At 48.1% G+C, this 17,997-nt stretch overlaps 1 protein-coding gene across 3 annotated transcripts in view; it reads right to left on the bottom strand.

Moving 5' to 3' along the window:
* MACF1 (microtubule actin crosslinking factor 1) overlaps positions 1-15,947 on the bottom strand; it is a 291,764-nt gene extending 275,817 nt beyond the window's left edge. For all 3 annotated transcript variants that reach the window (XM_083453050.1, XM_083453059.1, XM_083453060.1), the window contains exons 1-2: positions 15,797-15,947; positions 9,796-10,066 (exon numbers count right to left, since the gene is read on the bottom strand). In XM_083453050.1, coding sequence (XP_083309176.1) covers positions 9,796-10,015 — 220 coding nt within the window. In that variant the 5' untranslated portion in view covers positions 10,016-10,066; positions 15,797-15,947. The remainder of the gene's footprint in view (positions 1-9,795; positions 10,067-15,796) is intronic.
* Positions 15,948-17,997: the final 2,050 nt, after the last annotated feature.

Below are 17,997 nucleotides of genomic sequence, written 5' to 3'. Positions count from 1 at the left end.
GTCTTTTTCAACTTGATAAAGTTGATAGTCTTTACTTTTTTATTTTAACTCATTCTATGTGCATATTTTATAGTGTTGTTTTTCATCTTTCAATTTTTGTCTGTTGCTGTAATTGTTCTCTCTGTTTTATATACATTATAACATGCAATAATAATAATAACAACTTTAACTCCCCCCCCAAAAAAAAACTTTAGTCTTTTTCTGAGGTGGAGAACTCCCTTCAAAACGGGCATCTTGAGACCCACGATCCTATTTACGGATGGGGATAGGTGGAGCCAAACCAGGAGTAGTCAGCTATATATATTTCCTTCCCCCCACTCTCTCTGTAACCATGGCAACCAACAGAATGGTTACTCAGCCATCTGCGTTACAATGGCAACGTGAAAAGCGCCTTATTCCATTCCAGTTTCAATCTCTCATGAGCTGACTGGCATGACAATTCTCCTCGGTGTTCTCCTATGCAGACTACATAAGCAAAACTTGAGGTGCTGGGGTTTTGAGGGGAGAAGGCCTCTGAATCCTTTGCAGGCGATACTGAGGTACAATGCAGAGAGCTGAACCCTTACGGCACCCACCATGGTTCTCTGCACCTACGCTCACCCCCCCCCCCAAATGCACGCATTTCAAAAAAGCCATTTTCAACCTTGAAACTTTGTGACTGAAAGTAACCCCAAAAGGAGGAGGAGTAGGGATTAAGTGGTTTGTCAAAGAAAAGGTGGACCACTCCAGGCCACACTTTATAAATTCTGCGCGCGCGCGCACACACACACACACACCACTTTGTAGGAAATTGGGAACATCTGGGTTGGGTCCTGCCGCTCTCACTGTCCTGTCTAGCTGCATCCTGACAGCACAATACTATACATGTCTACATGGAAGTAAGCCCCGCTGAATTTCAGGCAAATGTGTATAGGACTGCATCAAATAAACACTACCTCAGTAATCCCAGGAATGCTGTAGACCAGAATTATTAGGCCCACGTTACAGCTTGAGGACTGAGGCTGAGAGACAGCAGCTTGTCTAAAGAGCAAGGGCTAAGCTCAGAACCCAGGGATTGCCAGTTCATAGCACATGCTCTTAACCAGTTCTCAGAATGGGTTGGCGAAGCATTTTGTTCTTTTGTTTTTAAAGTGTTCTACTTGGCACACTCCAGCCCAATTCAAGCACCCTGAAGTACAAAAGGAGAGATGTCAGCGTGATTTGCCTATCCTGTACGAATGATCTTGTTTGTCACTCATCTGCAAGTGCACAGGATGAAGTAGGATTTGCAAGCATTTTTCCTGCTGAAGGGGAAGAAGGGCCAGTCATGAAATGTTGATGCAATGCAGCTGCAGGGTGGGAACAGGATATCAGTTGTGTCAGTGCAAAGCACCTCCAGTGCTGCCTAGCATAGCAGAGGTACTCTGTGCTGCAGGACCATGGAGAGAAAGTGGGCCTGGGTGTCATGAGTCCCTTGATCCTGAGTGGCATGGGACTAGAGTGGCCTGAGGGAGAATGGGTATGTGCCCCCTGTCCTGCCCCATTCATGGAACAGAGGAATCTCTATCAATAGGGGAGGGTGCTGGCCAGACAGGAAAGGGGGCGGAAGAGCCAGAGGGCTCATCTCCTTCCCATCACCAAGAACCCAGCACTGCCACTGCCACTGGAAGCAGATCCACCACCCTTGGGTGCCTCAGAGCTCCTTAGCAGCTTCATAGGAAGAAAGAGACTTGTAAGTGAGCATAATGCGTCTCACCTTTAAAAGCAGGTGGGATGGGTGTGACTGTTGTCGAGAAATGTTTGCAGCTGCCATCCAGCCTGTCTTTAAAAGGGTTCAGCCCAGATTTCAGAGCTCCATTGCTTTTCAACAACTTTCCAACAAACTTTGCAGGGGGTGGGGCAGGGATTATGCGGTTTCAACTTCAGGAGACAAAAATTCAGTAGAAGATATTGGGTTTTTTCCCTTTAAAAAACCAACCACCTCCAAATGTGTGGCAAATTTGGTTTTGAAACTTTTAAAGCTTGTAAAAAGGTAAAGGTAAAGGACCCCTGACAGTTGCAAGTCCAGTTGCAAACGACTCTGGGGTTGCTGCGCTCATCTTGCTTTACTGGCCGAGGGAGCCGGCGTTTGTCTGCAGACAGTTTCCCTGGGTCATGTGGCCAGCATGACTGAGCCACTTCTGGCAAAACCAGAGCAGCGCATGGAAATGCCGTTTACCTTCCCGCTTACCTTACCTATTTATCTACTTGCACTTTGACGTGCTTTCGAACTGCTAGGTTGGCAGGAGCTGGGACTGGACAACGGGAGCTCACCCCATCACAGGGAACTGCCGACCTTCCAATTGGCAAGCCCTAGGCTCAGTGGTTTAGACCACAGCGCTTGCAGAATGTTTTAAATACTACTGAATATGAATTTCCAAAACACATCTTGGATGGTCCAAAAGGGAAGTTCCTCACTATCAATAACCCCCAGGTGGTTGTTACTAAAACAAACAAACAAACCCATAAGCTTAAGCGAGAGATGCACAAATTAATAGAGCCTCCAAATTATAAGTTGGCTCTGTCTACAGTATCTAGCCTCTCTACATGGCATTTATTTACCAAGTGTTTCACCTCTGCCTAAATGAGAAAACGTGAATTCATCCCTGATTTTCAGGAGACTCATTTATTTTAAGACACATCATGTACTTCAGATCACCAGCTTACCAGAAAAATAAACCAGGTCTCCTTTTTTTAGAACATCCCATTTCCAGAAAAGACACTCTGCACAGTGTTGCTTATTTCAGCTGTCAACTTTATCCTAAAAATAAGTAAAGCATCTGTCATGCTTAGAGCACGACAGGGAAGTGAGCACCGGGCGGGGGGGGGGGGAGGTCCTGGACAATTTCAGCTGCAGCCTGACCTGCATTTTTGCCTCCCTGTTGCTTTCAATTGTCTGCATTTTGATTTGGCCTCAATGCTACTTAATGACAGTTGTTGTCAATTACCATTCACTTCCAAAGCATGTTTTGGAGCACAAAGTTCTCTTTTGTTTGTCCTTAACTTTCATTTATCCTCTCACACACACATCATATTTCCACCACAGCCCCACCAAACACGCCTCTCTGCCAAGTGCTTATTATTGAAGTTGCATGTATTTAAATGCATTAATAATATGCAAACTAACAAGGCTTGGGAAGGAACTCATTCCCACCCACCCCCAGGAAAAAGAGAAGAAAATCGCCTCTTTGCTCCTGGGCTTCTTAGTGGCACATCCCTGTTCCCAGGTGGAAACTAGAATAGTTGCAAATAACACAGGGCACCCAATAGTATAGAGCACCAAATCATAATGGGAATGCAAAAATATTTACAACTTCATCAAGTAAATGGGAGTCGCCCTCTTTTTCCTAAACTGCTTTCCTCGCCAATATCCCCCTTCCAGTCCTCAAATTCCAGCTCTCAAATTGTGGGTTTTTTATATAAACAAATAGATTTATTGCAATCATCATCTGAGGCCCTTCTTTGTGTGCCTCCTCCACCAGAGGTCCAGAGGGTAGCATCACAAGTATGGGCCTTTTCTACAGTGGCTCCCCGTCTGTGGAATGCTCTCCCTGAGGAGACTCACTTGGTGCCTTCATGGCATATATTTAGGCACCAGGCAAAAACATCCCTCTTCTTCTCCCAGGCCTTTGGCTAATTGAACAATATGTGGCCTTTTATCCTGCAGGGTGGGGGGTGGGTTTATTGTTTTTGTTATTATGGTATGTATTTTTGTGTTTTTATAATGTAAACTGCCCTGCGATTCTCGGATGAAGGGCAGTATAGAAACTTAATACATAAATCATATATAGGGCTCATCAACCTGGGAAGGCAGCCCATCTAGGAGAAGGAAGACTCTGTTCCTAAACCTCTGGCACCCTGCAGGATATTTTTAGGAGAAGAAAAGGTTAAGGAGTAAACTCTACACAAATCCGGAGTGGAGTCCATAAGACGGTTGAATGGCACTTGTATGTTTCCTCCTGGCAATTCCTACAGCCAAGCTGGTGCTAAACATATTCTCCTGCTTTCCTTTGGACCATATCAGTGAGGCCAAGAGGGGTTTTTTGTTGTCTCGGCAGTCCAAGACCTCCATACACACTGCCCAGGAAGGATACTTTGGTACAGCTAACGCAGCAGTTTGACTTCACCCCTGGAGGTGCACTCCCTTGTTTCTCAAGAAAGATGCTAACAACATAAACCTGTCAAAGGGCAACACGCAATTTCCTTGTATCCAGCTTGACGAAATAAGATGCTTCATTTGGGGTATACAAGAGGTTGCTTATTTACTTTAAGCTGCATGTAAAATTTTGATTAACTATTGACTAGCCAAGAGGAGCTGATTTAGAGATGGCACCTCTAGGACTGCAGCAGGAGGGGACAGTTCAAGGGTTGGCCAAGTTTCCTGCTGATACAAAATTGTTTGAAGTTGTTAAACCAAAAAGAGATTGTGAAGAGGATCTCTCCAAACTGAGGGCAGGAAAAAGGCAACTGCAATTCAGTGTAAACTAGTGTAAAGTAATGCACTTTTTTGGGGGGGGGATCATTAATTCCACATAGAGGCTCATGGGGGGTCCGAACTGGCAGTGACTGGCCAAGAATGAGACCATGGGGTCAACTGAGCTGTAGACCCAGCATGTGGCAATTGTGAAGAAGGCCAATTTCACTCTAAGGATTATTAGGCAATAAATTAAAATAAAACTGCCAGTATCATAATAGGTAAAGGTAAAGGGACTCCTGACCATTAGGTCCAGTCGTGGACGACTATGGGGCTGCAGCGCTCATCTCGCTTTATTGGCCGAGGGAGCCAGTGTACAGCTTCCGGGTCCTGTGGCCAGCATAGCTAAGCTGCTTCTGGCGAACCAGAGCAGTGTACAGAAATGCTGTTTACCTTCCCGCTGGAGCGGTACCTTTTTATCTACTTGCACTTTGATGTGCTTTTGAACTGCTAGTTTGGCAGGAGCTGGGACAGAGCAATGGGAGCTCACCCCGTCGTGGGGATTCGAACCACCGACCTTCTGATCAGCAAGCCCTAGGCTCTGTGGTTTAACCCACAGTGCCACCTGCGTCCCTCTGCCAATATAATGAAGCCATTATACAAATCAGTGGTGTGACTCTATTTGGGATACTGCATGCAGTTGTGGTCACCTCACTTCAAAAATGATATTGTAGAGCTGGAAAAGCTTCAGAAAAGGGCAGCCCAAATGATTCAAGGGATGGAGCAGCTCCCCTATGAAGAAACGCTGTAGCATGTGGGACTTTTTGGTTTAGAGAAAAGGCTAAGTAAGAGGTGAAATGATAGAAGTTCATAAAAATTATGCATGGCATGGAGGAAGGGGATAGAGAAATGTTTTTCTCCTTCTTTCACAACACTAGAATTTGTGAACATCCAATGAAATGGAATCTGGAAGACCCTCAGGATTCCTTCCAACTCTACCATTCTACAATTCAATGATTCAATGGGACAGATAAAAGAAAGTACTTCTTCATGTTCAACGTTAAACTCCCACAGGAGGCAGTGTTGGCCACCAAGTTGGACAGCTTTAAAAGAGAATTAGACAATTTCACAGAAGACAAGGCTATGAATGAATGAATGAATGAATCTTTATTTGCATCAGCCATTGGCCATAGCAATAAAACAAGGCTATTAATGGCTACTACCCACAGTGGTTTTATTCTACCTCCAGTGTCAGAGGCAGTATACCTCTGAATACCAATTGCTAGGACTCACAGGTGAGGACAGTGCAGTTGTGCTCCTGTTCAACTTGCAGGCTTCCCATTGGAGCATTGGGTTGGCTACAGGATGCTGGACTATATGGCCCTTTGCCCTGATTCAGCAGGCTCCCTCTTATGGCTATATTTGTACTTCATATGTGTGAACATGTCAACTTTGCTAATGATTTGGACAAGGAAGTGGACAGCAGGCTTATCAAAACCTACAGCTGCTATAAACCTGGGAAGGACTGCAATCACAGAGGATAAACTAGGACACGAACAGTGGAATTAAATTACTAGAGTTTGATTAAAACATCTGCTTGCCAGATGTCTCTTATTTGATGAGAATGCCCCCTTTTTCAATCAAACAAAATGGATTTCCCTAAGTTTGCAATGATGTGCATTCAACTCCCTAGTGTGCAGTGGAATGACCAATGCACCCCTTGTCTGAACAATTTATATCTCGTAAAAACTGACCCACAACAAATTGCCCCTTTTCCCAGTGTCCATTTTTACTTCTTTTGGAATATGGGACTGTATTAACACTGCTTATTTCCCCCCTAAAGGTGTAGCAGCTCAATCCATCATTCCAGCAGAAGGCTATCCTTCCCCCAGCCCCTAAATGAGGCGAGTGTCATTAATGTTGAAGGCAGCCATCATCCGCTGCTGCATTCATGGAAATGTCTCCCTTAAGGAGATGGTAACAGCGCAAGGAGTCAGCCAGAGCTGCCTTTGTTGCCATTTTGCCTCTGAACCATTACCTGATGCCCACTAGAGTGACGGAATAAGGCAGGCCTGCTGAGGAAAGGAAACCAGTGACTGCCCATGAGAGAACTTGTGATAAACCAGGATGCTCAGAGGAGACCAACAAGTTATCTGTATTTATTCACTGCATTCTTATAAACATGCTCTTTGGAGATGTAAAATTTCCTCCTCTCCCCCTTTCTCTGCCTTTGTACATCTTGAGAGCTGATGAGGCTTAATTAATAGTCATGGATGAGTGAGTGGCTACTCCAGGCTGCTGAAACTTGTATCCTACCCCACCTGCCTGAATTGAGGATGAAGAAAAAAAGGAAAAGGACTGAGAAAAAGGAAAAGAATCCTGGCTTTAGGAGCTGGCTGAGAAGAAGTTACCTTGAGGGGGAGTCGGCATTGGTATGCTGTTACATTTGGGGGACTGGTGCTGTTTTAGATCTAATATTGCCCCTCTGGTGCAACCTGGATTCTTGTACAGTGGTACCTCGGGTTACATACACTTCAGCTTACAGACACTTCAGGTTACAGACTCCGCTAACCCAGAAATACTGCTTCAGGTTAAGAACTTTGCTTCAGGAAGCTACCAGGGTGACCTGCCTCACAGGGAGGAAATGGAGAGTGGGAAAGCCAAGCACATCACCTTGACTCCGTTGGATGAAAGGTGAGATATAGATGGAATAATAGCACCAATTTCATTTGAGAAGAAGCCGCTAAGGCTGCAAGTAGATAAGTGCCATGAGGTGCCTGGATGTTTTGTTCCAGGAGGCAAAAAGCACCTCCAAATCGAATGCAACCTGGATCAAAAAAATGAGCATGTCTCTCAGCACCTAGTCTTGATCCATTCTGGGACCCCTATAGCTATATGTATCCTGTAAAAAGTGAAATGGGAGCTCTGAGCATTGAGCTACCACTGTTGATGGCCATCACTGCCTCCTGAGGGAGCAAGTTCCATAGTTTAACTATGTGCTGCATGAAAAAGTACTTTATTTTTTATCTGTCCTGAATCTCACCACAAAAAAACTCCCTTATACTGAGTGGCAAGTGGTTCATCTAGTGCAGAAGTGTCTAAACTGACTGGCCGGGACTCTCCAAGGCTTCAAGCAGGGTGCCTCCTCTCAGCTGGGATTTCAACCCGGGACCTTCTGCATAAATGCTTTGTCACTGATCTACAACCCATCCCCAGAAAACATAGCCATTCTGATGCCCCCAGAGCAGAAGGCCACAAGGTTTGCACCCTTCCTCCATTGTTCTATAACACTGTTTTCCATAACACTGTCACAGCTTTCACTGCCTTTGCACTGCTGCTACAAAAACCACATCACAACATTTGCATTGTCACAAACGCAGAAGCAGGTGGCCTAGCAAGGTCCAGAGCAGTGGGCAAGTGTTTGCCTGTCTGAGAGGTTTTGGGTGGCCCCCAGCACGCCCTTGACCCTGGGTCAGTTGATGAAGTCCCCTTTAGTGACCACTTCACTGCTCCTTGCAGTGCTGCCATTGTCATGCCCGAGGAGGGAGCAAAGGAGCCTGTCACAGGGAGTGGATTGTTTGGAAAGGAGGCCAGGGTTGTGGAAGTGCTCAGCCCAGGACTGACAAAGAAAGACCCAAGACAGAGGCAGCGATATGGAAATGAGATGCATCCAGCTGGGGGAGATGTGGGGGTGGGAGGGTGTACCAGGAAGATGCGGGGAAAGAGGGAAGGGGGAAGGAGGAGAGACAACTACTGCATTCATCCCAACCCATTTTCTTGTTTTGCTGGAGTAGCCACTGGAAGCCAATTGGCTACTTTAAAACTGCCCTCTGTGCCACATCCATCCTCCCAGTAGCTTTTTCCTGCCACCAGCCTAGCCTCAATGTGATGCAATGGGCAATTTCAAACTGGCATAAGAACAAGTGAATTAAGTTTATGGGACGAGCAGTTGTTCTTTGGTACCAATCATAACAACGCCCCCTTCTCTTTGGGTTTCGCTTGCTCTAATTCAGGTCTCCTTCCCCTGCTACCCATCACCTCCAGTCTTTGAGTTTGCCTAAGAACAGCATCTTCCACAGAAACACAAGAGGCTGGGTAGGCTTCTCTCTGAGGGCAGGAAATCCTCCCCCTTTTACATTCAAAAAACAAATAGGTCCTTGGGTGAGACGTGCTTCTAATTTTAATTAAGGGGGGAGTGTGCCATTAGGGAGACACTGATCTAGTGCTAAGCTCTGCAGGGAGACATGAGTTCTTTGAGCTAAATTATTTCAGTCCTACTCATGTGACTCAGCCCCAAAACGTGACAATAAGACTGTGGCTCACCCCCCTGACTCAGCCCAGTTTTCCCAAGTGGTTCTCAGACAGACAGCTTTTCAGGTAGGGCTGTGTGTGCATCTGCTCTGGCATGCTGGAGTCTGAAGTTCACCACCAGCATTTGAACATGGGCCCCAATGCATGAGCATTTTGAAACTTTTTGATATGCAGAGGTCACATTCCTGACCTGGGCCTTGTCATCTTCACTTTTATCCGACTTTCTAGGAATTGACATGCCTCTAAAGCAGAATTTCCCAAACTTGGGTCTCCAGCTGTTTTTGGACTACAGTTCCCATCATCCCTGACCGCTGGTCCTGCTAGCTAGGGATGATGGGAGTTGTAGTGCAAAAACAGCCAGAGACCCAAGTTTGGGAAACCCTGCTCTAAAGAAAACTGTGTAGGTATCAACCAATGCCTCCTTAAATTATGACAGGGGTAAGGAACCCTATTCAGTTCAAGGGCGACATTCCCTTCTGGGCAATCTCCTGAGAGCTATATACAGTGGTACCTCGGGTTACATACGCTTCAGGTTACAGACTCCGCAAACCCAGAAATAGTGCTTCAGGTTAAGAACTTTGCTTCAGGATGAGAACAGAAATTGTGCTCCGGCAGCGCAGCGGCAGCAGGAGGCCCCATTAGCCAAAGTGGTGCTTCAGGTTAAGAACAGGTTCAGGTTAAGAACGGACCTCTGGAACGAATTAAGTACTTAACCTGAGGTACCACTGTACTGGGAGGAAGGGCAGAGGCAAAAGTGGGTGGGGCAAGGGCTGTAAATATTACTTTTGTATAGTAGGCTCATCTATCTCTCCACAGTCTCTCTAGCCTCCATCCAGGCAAGCAAAGTTCATGGACACATTCCAGAGAGGGAACAAGACTCCAGGAGGGTACAAAGCAAGGTAAGGGAGGAGTGTGGCTTGGAAAAAGGGGGAGTGGCCTGGAGACAGTCCGAAGGGCCATACAGAGAGGCTTCAAGGGCCACACTTGTCCCTCCCCCACCCCGCCCTGAGGTTCCCCTCCCTGAAACGATGGCACCGAACCAGCTTCCTTACCGGCTACTCTGACGACGGCTCTTTCTGCTGGATCCAGCACAGAGTCTTGACTTTTCCTCTTCTTCTGCTCATGGAGAGGTAAATTCCAGGGCAAGGTGTCCCCCGGTGGGCAAGGAGACAGGCTGCCAGACCTCTCACTCCGATAGGACCTCTCACTCCGGCACGAACGCTCACTCCGATAAGACCTCTCGCTCAGGGTCTCTTCGTCGGAGGACGACATGGCCCCGAAGGAGGGAAGGAGGCACAGAGGGGCTGCCTAGGAACAGCCGGCCTAGGAATATCAGCATGATTATTACGATTAATTAATTGATCAATTTAATTCCATAGTCACAGTTTTGCACTCAACTGCGACTCACACAGTAAAAGTAACAAAGACATTTGTATTATCAGAGCTGCATACACATCTCAGGTTAGTGGGAATATGAAGGCACATAACAACCAATGGGTGAGTGGGTGAATTTATGGTGACGGGTCTGTTAATCAATGGGAAATTGAAAACAGCTGACACTTTTTGTAGCCTGATGCGCATCTAGGATGGGGTAGTCAAGCAAACCAAGCTTAAGCAAGGCTGCTCCGTCCAAGCAGAATGTCCAGCCGTAGTTAAAGCAAACCATGGTTCATAAACCAACAGGTTAGCACAGGTTAGTGATTTCTTGCCATGGTTAGTCGGCTGAGCTGGGCTCACACATTCAAACAAGGACCACTGCCAAGTTACACCATGGTTTCGTGTTTGTGAGCATTCGAACAGATGAAGCTGCCTTATACCGTCAGACCATCTTGCACAGTATTGTCTGCTCTGAGTGGCAAGTTTTCCATCCCTCTCTGGGATTGAAACTGGGAGCCTCTGAGAACCAAGCTTGTGCCCTACCACTGTGGAAGCCACTCTCCAAATAGTTTCCAAAGAATTACAGCTACCCAGCTTTCTGGAAGTAACAGAAACCTAGACATGCAGGACCAGCCAAAACCCTCCGGACACTGCACCGTCTCCCCTGGGGTGCTCCAGAATCCTTTGCTATGATAGGGCCCAGCTCTTGGGTGTGGTGTGGCTGCACTAGTGGTATAGCAGAGCAGGGCAGGTGGGGTCAAAGTGCTATCACTTATTTCACAGCAGGAACATCTCCTTGGGGACTTTTAGCTTGCCCACTGCATGCCAAACAAATAAGCTTTTCTCAGAGAGAAACCTGCCAAACCCATTTCCACAGTATTAGCAGTGGAAGTGGTAGGTTACACCAGCGTGCAGAGCTAAGAGTTAAGGTGCCATTTTTATTCTGGCATGGGGTTGGGGAACAAAGTCCCTTTATTACGACCAGCCAAAATGTCACAAAATAGCAAGCAAGCTTTTGAGCCCATCAGAACCCTTCAATGAGCAAAAAGGGTGGCTTGGTAGTGGTGCTACAGTGCCTCTGTGGGTCAAAAATTCATTTGTGTTGTACAGTCTGAGACAGGACCTGGCTATGGATTGTGTCAGGAACAGCACCTACCCGTCAGATTTTACCACAACCCCCTGAGCTGCACGGAGCTGGACTCGCCCCACAGACAAGTGGAGTCAAGCAGTGGTGAGGTAGTGGCGCTCTAAACATGCTCTCCTGCGTTGCCCTTCCCATCTAGCCCAGCCCCCAGGTCCTTGATCTCCACTACCATGAGGTTACAAACATCTCCTGGCAGGAGGCTGACTCCAAAGCACTGGATTTAGGGTGGTGCGGGCAGTCCCCCCCCCTCCCACAGGGCATCAAGCCAACAGGGTGCAAAATTGAGAAGATCCATAATGGAAAAGATCCATTCAGGGGCACCATAGTACAAAAGATTACCAAAGCCCGCCCCCGAAAGCATTGCACCTTACACAGTGCTAATGAACCAAGAGCAAGTTGATCTCCCTCCTTTGCTCCAAAAACAGAACATTCTCTGTGCCTGAAAACCTTGACATCTGCCTAAGAATCTTAAAGACTGTGCTCCTAACAGCTTATGCAAATCAATAGCCATTATGCACATTTGCATGTTTTGCCCTGAGATTCCTGTGCTTTAAACATCCCGCAGATGTTCTTTTTGAATGAAGCAAATTCATTTCCCCCTATTTTCCTCCAAATATATCAGGGGTGCGGGTGGTTTTGCCCAGGAATGACGTGAAGGAAACAGCTCCAGAACTCAGGGGTCAGCCAAGGAAAGGGGTTGGCAGGAGATTCAGAACAGACCAAAAGAAGTCTTCTCATCCACGTGACACATAATTAATTTAAAGGATTGGCTGCTACATAATGCAGGGGTGGCTACTGGCTCGGTGGCTGGGCTTGCCTTAACCCCTTGCTTGTGGGCTGCCCAGAGGCATTTGTTCAGCCAGAGTGGGAAGGAGGAACTGGGAAGAGAAGGACCTTTGGCCTGAACCAGCAGGGTAGCTCTTAGGTTATTTGATTCTTATTCCCTGCCATAGCTACATGGACGGAAGGCATTACCTATCCCTCTGAAAATGTGCATGGATCAGGCTTTGCCAACCTGGTGCCCTCCAGATGTTTTGGACTACAACTCCCATCAGCCCCAGTCACCATTGTTATATGATGATGAGACTGAGAGGAGTCCAATACATCTGGAGGGCACCTTGTTGGGGAAGGCTGCCGGTCTGTAAGCACAAAGAGGTATGGAAAAGAAAGGTCTGTAGCCACTACCGGATGAAGGCCTATGGGTGATTTTATTGCACAATGGGATTGCTTTGTACTCTATGGAAATTAAAATAAAGGACAAGCACAATCTCCAGTGCTCACGGCAAGCCAAGGACGGACATTTTGGGATAACATATGAAGAAGACCATTTAAAGATACAAAATACGCATTGTAGTTAGTTGATGGTAGGAAGCAAGAAAATTAGTCCTCTGCACTGGGTGCCAAATTTCTTTCTGTGTCCTTGTTATATAAAATAATAAAAACATATTTAAAAGAAAAAGAGAGGGCAGCATGGCAGGAAGTCCTAAAGGAGTGAGTGGTAACTTTTAGAGCTTCAGTGCTTTTGCAGGACATTGGTTTCAACTCTCACTTCCATGAGGTCTAGAAACTTGATTTTAGAAAGAAGAAAGAGAGTTCAGATCTGTCCAACCCCTTGCAGCCTCCCTGTTCATCTTGGCCCATCTCCAGTGTGATCTGGCCCTAGTCTTGCTACTTACTTTCTACAAAGAGCTGCAGGGTTCAAGTGCACCTAGGAGTCACATCCTATACGAGGGATAGCTAACAAATGCCCTGGAAAAGCTGTTGGACTCCAACCAACATTTCTGCATTGCAGGGGGCTGGACTAGATGGCCCTCAGTGTCTCTTCCAACTCTACAAATCTATGATAACGCTCATCAGCCCCAACTAGCATGACCATGGTCAGGATTGATGGGAGCTATAGTCCAACATCTAGAGGGAACTCCATTGGCTACTCCTGCCCTATGCCATAGAATAGCCATGTTCAAACTTTCAGAGGAGGCTGCCTGTTACTTCTCTGCATGAGTCCCTGCTCACCTCCATCTAGCAGCTACAGAGAAACATAAAAGGCAGGCTTCTTTTCAAAGTAAAAACAAAGGCATACCTCCAATTTTTAATTCAAAATAAAATATGCATACCTCGCCTGTCAGATAGAGTGGTGGGGAATGCTGTCTTAGAAGCCCTGTCTTGCAACTCCCAATGTGTTGGAGGGGGCTGCAGCTTCTCAACGGTGAGGGAAAGGCACTTCACACATGCACACTGCACGTCACAGGATGGAGCTCTTGCACTGAAAATTGTACCTCTACCTTTGTGGGCTGTAACAGGCAAGTATACAGCTTCTATGGAAGTTAGGCATGAGGTTTCTGTGTGTTTGCGTGGGGTGTGTGAGGTGTGGAGATGTTAATGCATCTAAGAAACCCCAATTATGCTGAAGGTGCCTTCGAGTTACCACTGCACAGGCTGATGCAAGGGAGAAGGTACCACAGAAAACATGCCTGTCCCCATTTGCAGATATTCAGCGCTTTACATTGCAACTGTCAGCTAGGACACGTATATTTGTGGCAGTTGGGAATGACTGTGTATTCCACCTCTGCTGAAAGCCACATTCCTTGATCTGGAAGTCCCTGCTCCACATGGTTCCAGCCCGTAGGGATCAGAAGGCACTCTGCATATGCTCAGAGGCACACTCCAATAGCAATGCTCCAAGGCTGAGACTTGGCACTGAAAACAGATCTGAGTCCAGGGAAATCCCAATTAAGCCCTGTGTGACTCTTTCAGGTCTGGCCAACTCGGCTAACATGGAGAACAAAGTGGGCATTGTCCACACTGGTGCTAAGGCTTTTTACAGTTTTTTACAATTGTAGTAAATGAGAGCAGGGTCCCTCAAAGGAAGCATGCTTCCCTTCCTAGACCCTTTGCTGTGTGGCTTTTCCCTTGTAGGAATTCTCTGCTTCCTGGAGTACCACTGCTGTGTCGTGGTGAGCCTCCTTGACAGCCAAGTGGTCCTCCTTTCTCATAAATGCAGAACGCCTTCCTCCTTTGCAAACCGTGGACTCCTGAGCACCAATGCCAGAAGGATGCATCCTTACTATCAGCCTTACAAGGCTCTAGTTTAAGGTGCTAAAAGCAGGGGGTTGGAAATGTGGGGAGGGAGAGAGGGAGAGAAAGGAGAGAGGGAGACAGAGAGGGAGAGAATCCCCCATCTTGGGCATGAGAAATGCAAGAAGGCTACTGTACTAATAAACTGAATGCCTTTGCCTCCATTCAAAGCATCCCTCTCTTCAGATTTTTTTTTTAATACAGTGATTCTATTCAATAATATGCCAAAAACAAAAAAGCCACAACTGCTGGAATCCAGTTGGATCCCCTCCCTTTGGAAACAGTTTTTTTAAAAAAAGAAAAATCCACTTGATCACGAGCCATCAGATGCAAAATATAATTCCATCCCTAGACTGAGTGGTGGAGGATAAATGTTTTTAAATCCACACGCAATCAAAGAGATGATGAACCACAGTTCTAAATAATACCCGTTTCTAAACCTGCAGGGCCATTAAAAAGCGAAATTGTGCATTTAGTGTGATGGAGCAATAACAACAACATCCCGATCCTCAGACCTCATTATCTGCTAGCACCATTTATAAATACCCTCGTTTCCATTTTGATGCTATTACCGCTATGATTTCTGAAGGGGAGGGTAATTCAAAACAAGGAATGGGGAACAAGAGGCTGGAATCCTATTTGTAATCAATGAAAATAATAGTCGAGAACAAAGAGCATTTGTAAGCCTCCATTCACTGTTCTCCCCCCGCGCCCCAGTAAAGCACCCTTCCCCCTCCATTGCTGGGAGTGGGGATACCTGCGCACCCGTTTCAATGGGCATCCATCTGACAGGCAAACCCACAAGCCCACCGGGCGACTACTACGCCTTGCCAGGGCAACCCGGGGTGGGGAAAAATGAAAAGGCAGGGTGCCTTTTTGGGGTGCTTGGTTCCTGGGGAACACACCCACCCCAGAAACCTCCGGTGGGAGTAGACGGCGGCATGCCGAGGCTCCGTGCAACGGAGGCACAAACGCGACCCTCGGTGTTTCGGTGGGGGCCGGGGGAGGGGCGCGCAGAGGAAACCGACCCGTGGGCTCGTGGGTACAAATCCAGCACAGAACCCCCCTTATTTTAAAGGTTCGCCTTCTGCCTTCCGATCGGTGTCTGCCCCGCCCCGTCCAGCTTTTTGGGTCTGGGGGCTGCAGCTGGAGCAGCAGCAGGTGCAAAGATGCCGCTGGAGGAGGGAGCATCCTTGCCTGGAAGCGGCGGCGGGGGGGGGGGGGCTGTTGCTTTGGCACCATTTCATTGCTCCCTCCCTTCCCCGCCGCCAGGTCATTCCCTTCTCCCACCCCCAGGCTACAGGGTGCCCCCTTCCCCTCCCCCTCCCCCAGATGCTGCCAGAGTGCCATGGCGCGGAGGAGATGTGGGGAGAGAAAATGCCCCGGCCGCCTCCGCCCTCCCTCCTTACATCCCCTCCGTACACCGCCTGCCCCCCCCCCCCCCGGTCTAACCTTACCAGGCGGCCTGAGTGGGTCGGAGCGCACAGATCCGACCTCCGCGCGTGCACAATGGCCGAACTGCCCAGGCAGCCAGCAGAGGAAGGAAGGCGGGAGCAGGAGCCCGAGCCGAGCGAGCGAGCGAGCGACCGCCGACCGCCAGTCCCTCCCTCTCTTTCCCTCTCTCTGCCGCCAGCAGCGCGCAGACGCCGCCCCTCGCCCAGCCTGGATCGGGACCGCCCCGCGGCCAGGCGCGCCCACGCGGACGGAGGGGTGGCACGACCCTCTCCCCGTCCACACGCACAAGTGGCCACCACGGGGAAGGTGATCATGGGGGGAGAGGGCCCACATTTAGCCCCCTGGCATGGGTACTCCCCCTAGATGCTGGCGGAGGCTCCCTAGAGAAGGCCCACACCCATCCCACACCCAGGCCAGCAGAGCGGCCAGAGGCGTCCACCGCCCCCCGGAGAACTGCCCACGCCAGAGCCTCGCAGTTGGCATCCTCTTCCAAATCCCAACCTCTCTCTCTCTCTCTCTCCCCCCCCCCCCCCCCGCGGACACCAGGATCCAAGCTGCTCCCTGCCTGCAGCCTAGAACTTATCATGGACCCCCGACACACACACACCAGGAGCCTGGCATAGATGAAGCAGAGAGAGAAACGCACTCCTGTCCTCTCACAGCCAGCATTGGAGAGAAAAATCCCATGTCCATGGCAGCCTTGGCCAACCTGGTGCCTACCAGAGGTTCTGGGATACAGACAGTGCCTGGCTAAGGCTAATCGAAGTTGGGCACCAGGTTGGCAAAGGCTGATTCGTGCACATTTTCAGAGGGATAGGTAATGCCTTCCGTCCATGTAGTCATCTCAGAGCCTGGCCACACCATTGACTCCATGTGCATACAGGGGCCTCTGTGGAACTGGTGTCAGGCCTGTTATCTGCTGAACCTCAAAAATTCTATGCACAGCTTGGCATAGGATATGGTTCATGCAGCAGCCATCATTTGCCATAGATAGCACACCCTCCTATAGAAGTTGGCACTATTCTGGAGCTTTCCAAAGTCACACCAGCCTGACACAAATCACACCCATCCCACACACCTCCATCGGAGCATCAGAAGAGCTTGTCTGCTCCGAAATCAGCCCAGCCTTTGGTCCAGCTTCCCATTCATGCTGTGGCCAACCCCCGCCTATTTTAACAGACAACAGCCTTCTCCTATTGCTTGTCCCACCCCCCAGGTATACTCCCTCTAAACATGAAAGCTTTATCTCTTTTCCTGCAACGCTGAATTTTCCAAACTGCAAGATGATCATCTTACTTAACAGAACGGAAAGGGCACTCTGCAGGTGACTCGGTTACCATCTCTTCTTTTATTATTACAACAAGCCTTGCAAGGAAGTCCACAAAAAATAGCAGACCGTTGTTTGTTAGTCCATCTGCCTACACAGTCATTTGTGGCACTTGAATAAATGGGGAAAGAATCAGCTCTTTCCCAAAGTGCAAATGTTTCTTCCACCTGCTCACCTGGAAGTGAGTCTGATTCACCAAAGGTGAACCAAAGGAGTGGCCTTCTTGCAACAATCACACATTCCAGAGTCCTGCTCTGAAAAACAGGCGCTGCTTATGAGCCCTGCCTCAAATTAAACTTAAGGGACATCAACCTAGTTTTCTGGGAAAGAAAATCATACTGCTGCCTCTCTGTGGAAGATGTCGCCTTCCCTGCAAGTAGCAGAGCAGTGCTGCTACTTTCAAAAAATCAGCCTGTGTCCAAATAAGTATGTGCCATTCAGTAGCGCATGGCAGAACATGTTTTTCCTTTGTCTCATAACACTAGAACTCATGAATATGCCATGAAGCTGAATGTTGGAAGATTCAGGACAGATCCTTTTTCAAGCAGTTAGACTGTGGAACTCACTGCCACTGAAGACAGTGATGACCAGCAACTTGGATGGCTATAGTTAGACAAACTCATGGAGGAGATGGTTATCAATGGCTACTAGCCAGGATTGCCGTGTTGACCTCAACTACCAGAGGCATCATGCCTCTGAATACCACTTGCTGGAAACCAAAGGAGGGGAGAGTTCTCTTGCATTCTGTTTGGGGGCTCCCAAAAGCATCTGGCTGGCCGCTGTGAGGACAGGATGCTGGACTAGATGGGCCACTGGCCTGATCCAGAGGGTTCTTCTTAGGTTCTTATGTTTATAAACACTGATGCACCTGCATGA

Source organism: Podarcis tiliguerta (genome assembly GCF_965153285.1).
Source record: "Podarcis tiliguerta genome assembly, chromosome: 8".
Classification (NCBI taxonomy): domain Eukaryota; kingdom Metazoa; phylum Chordata; class Lepidosauria; order Squamata; family Lacertidae; genus Podarcis; species Podarcis tiliguerta.
This window is presented reverse-complemented; position numbering and strand designations above follow the sequence as displayed.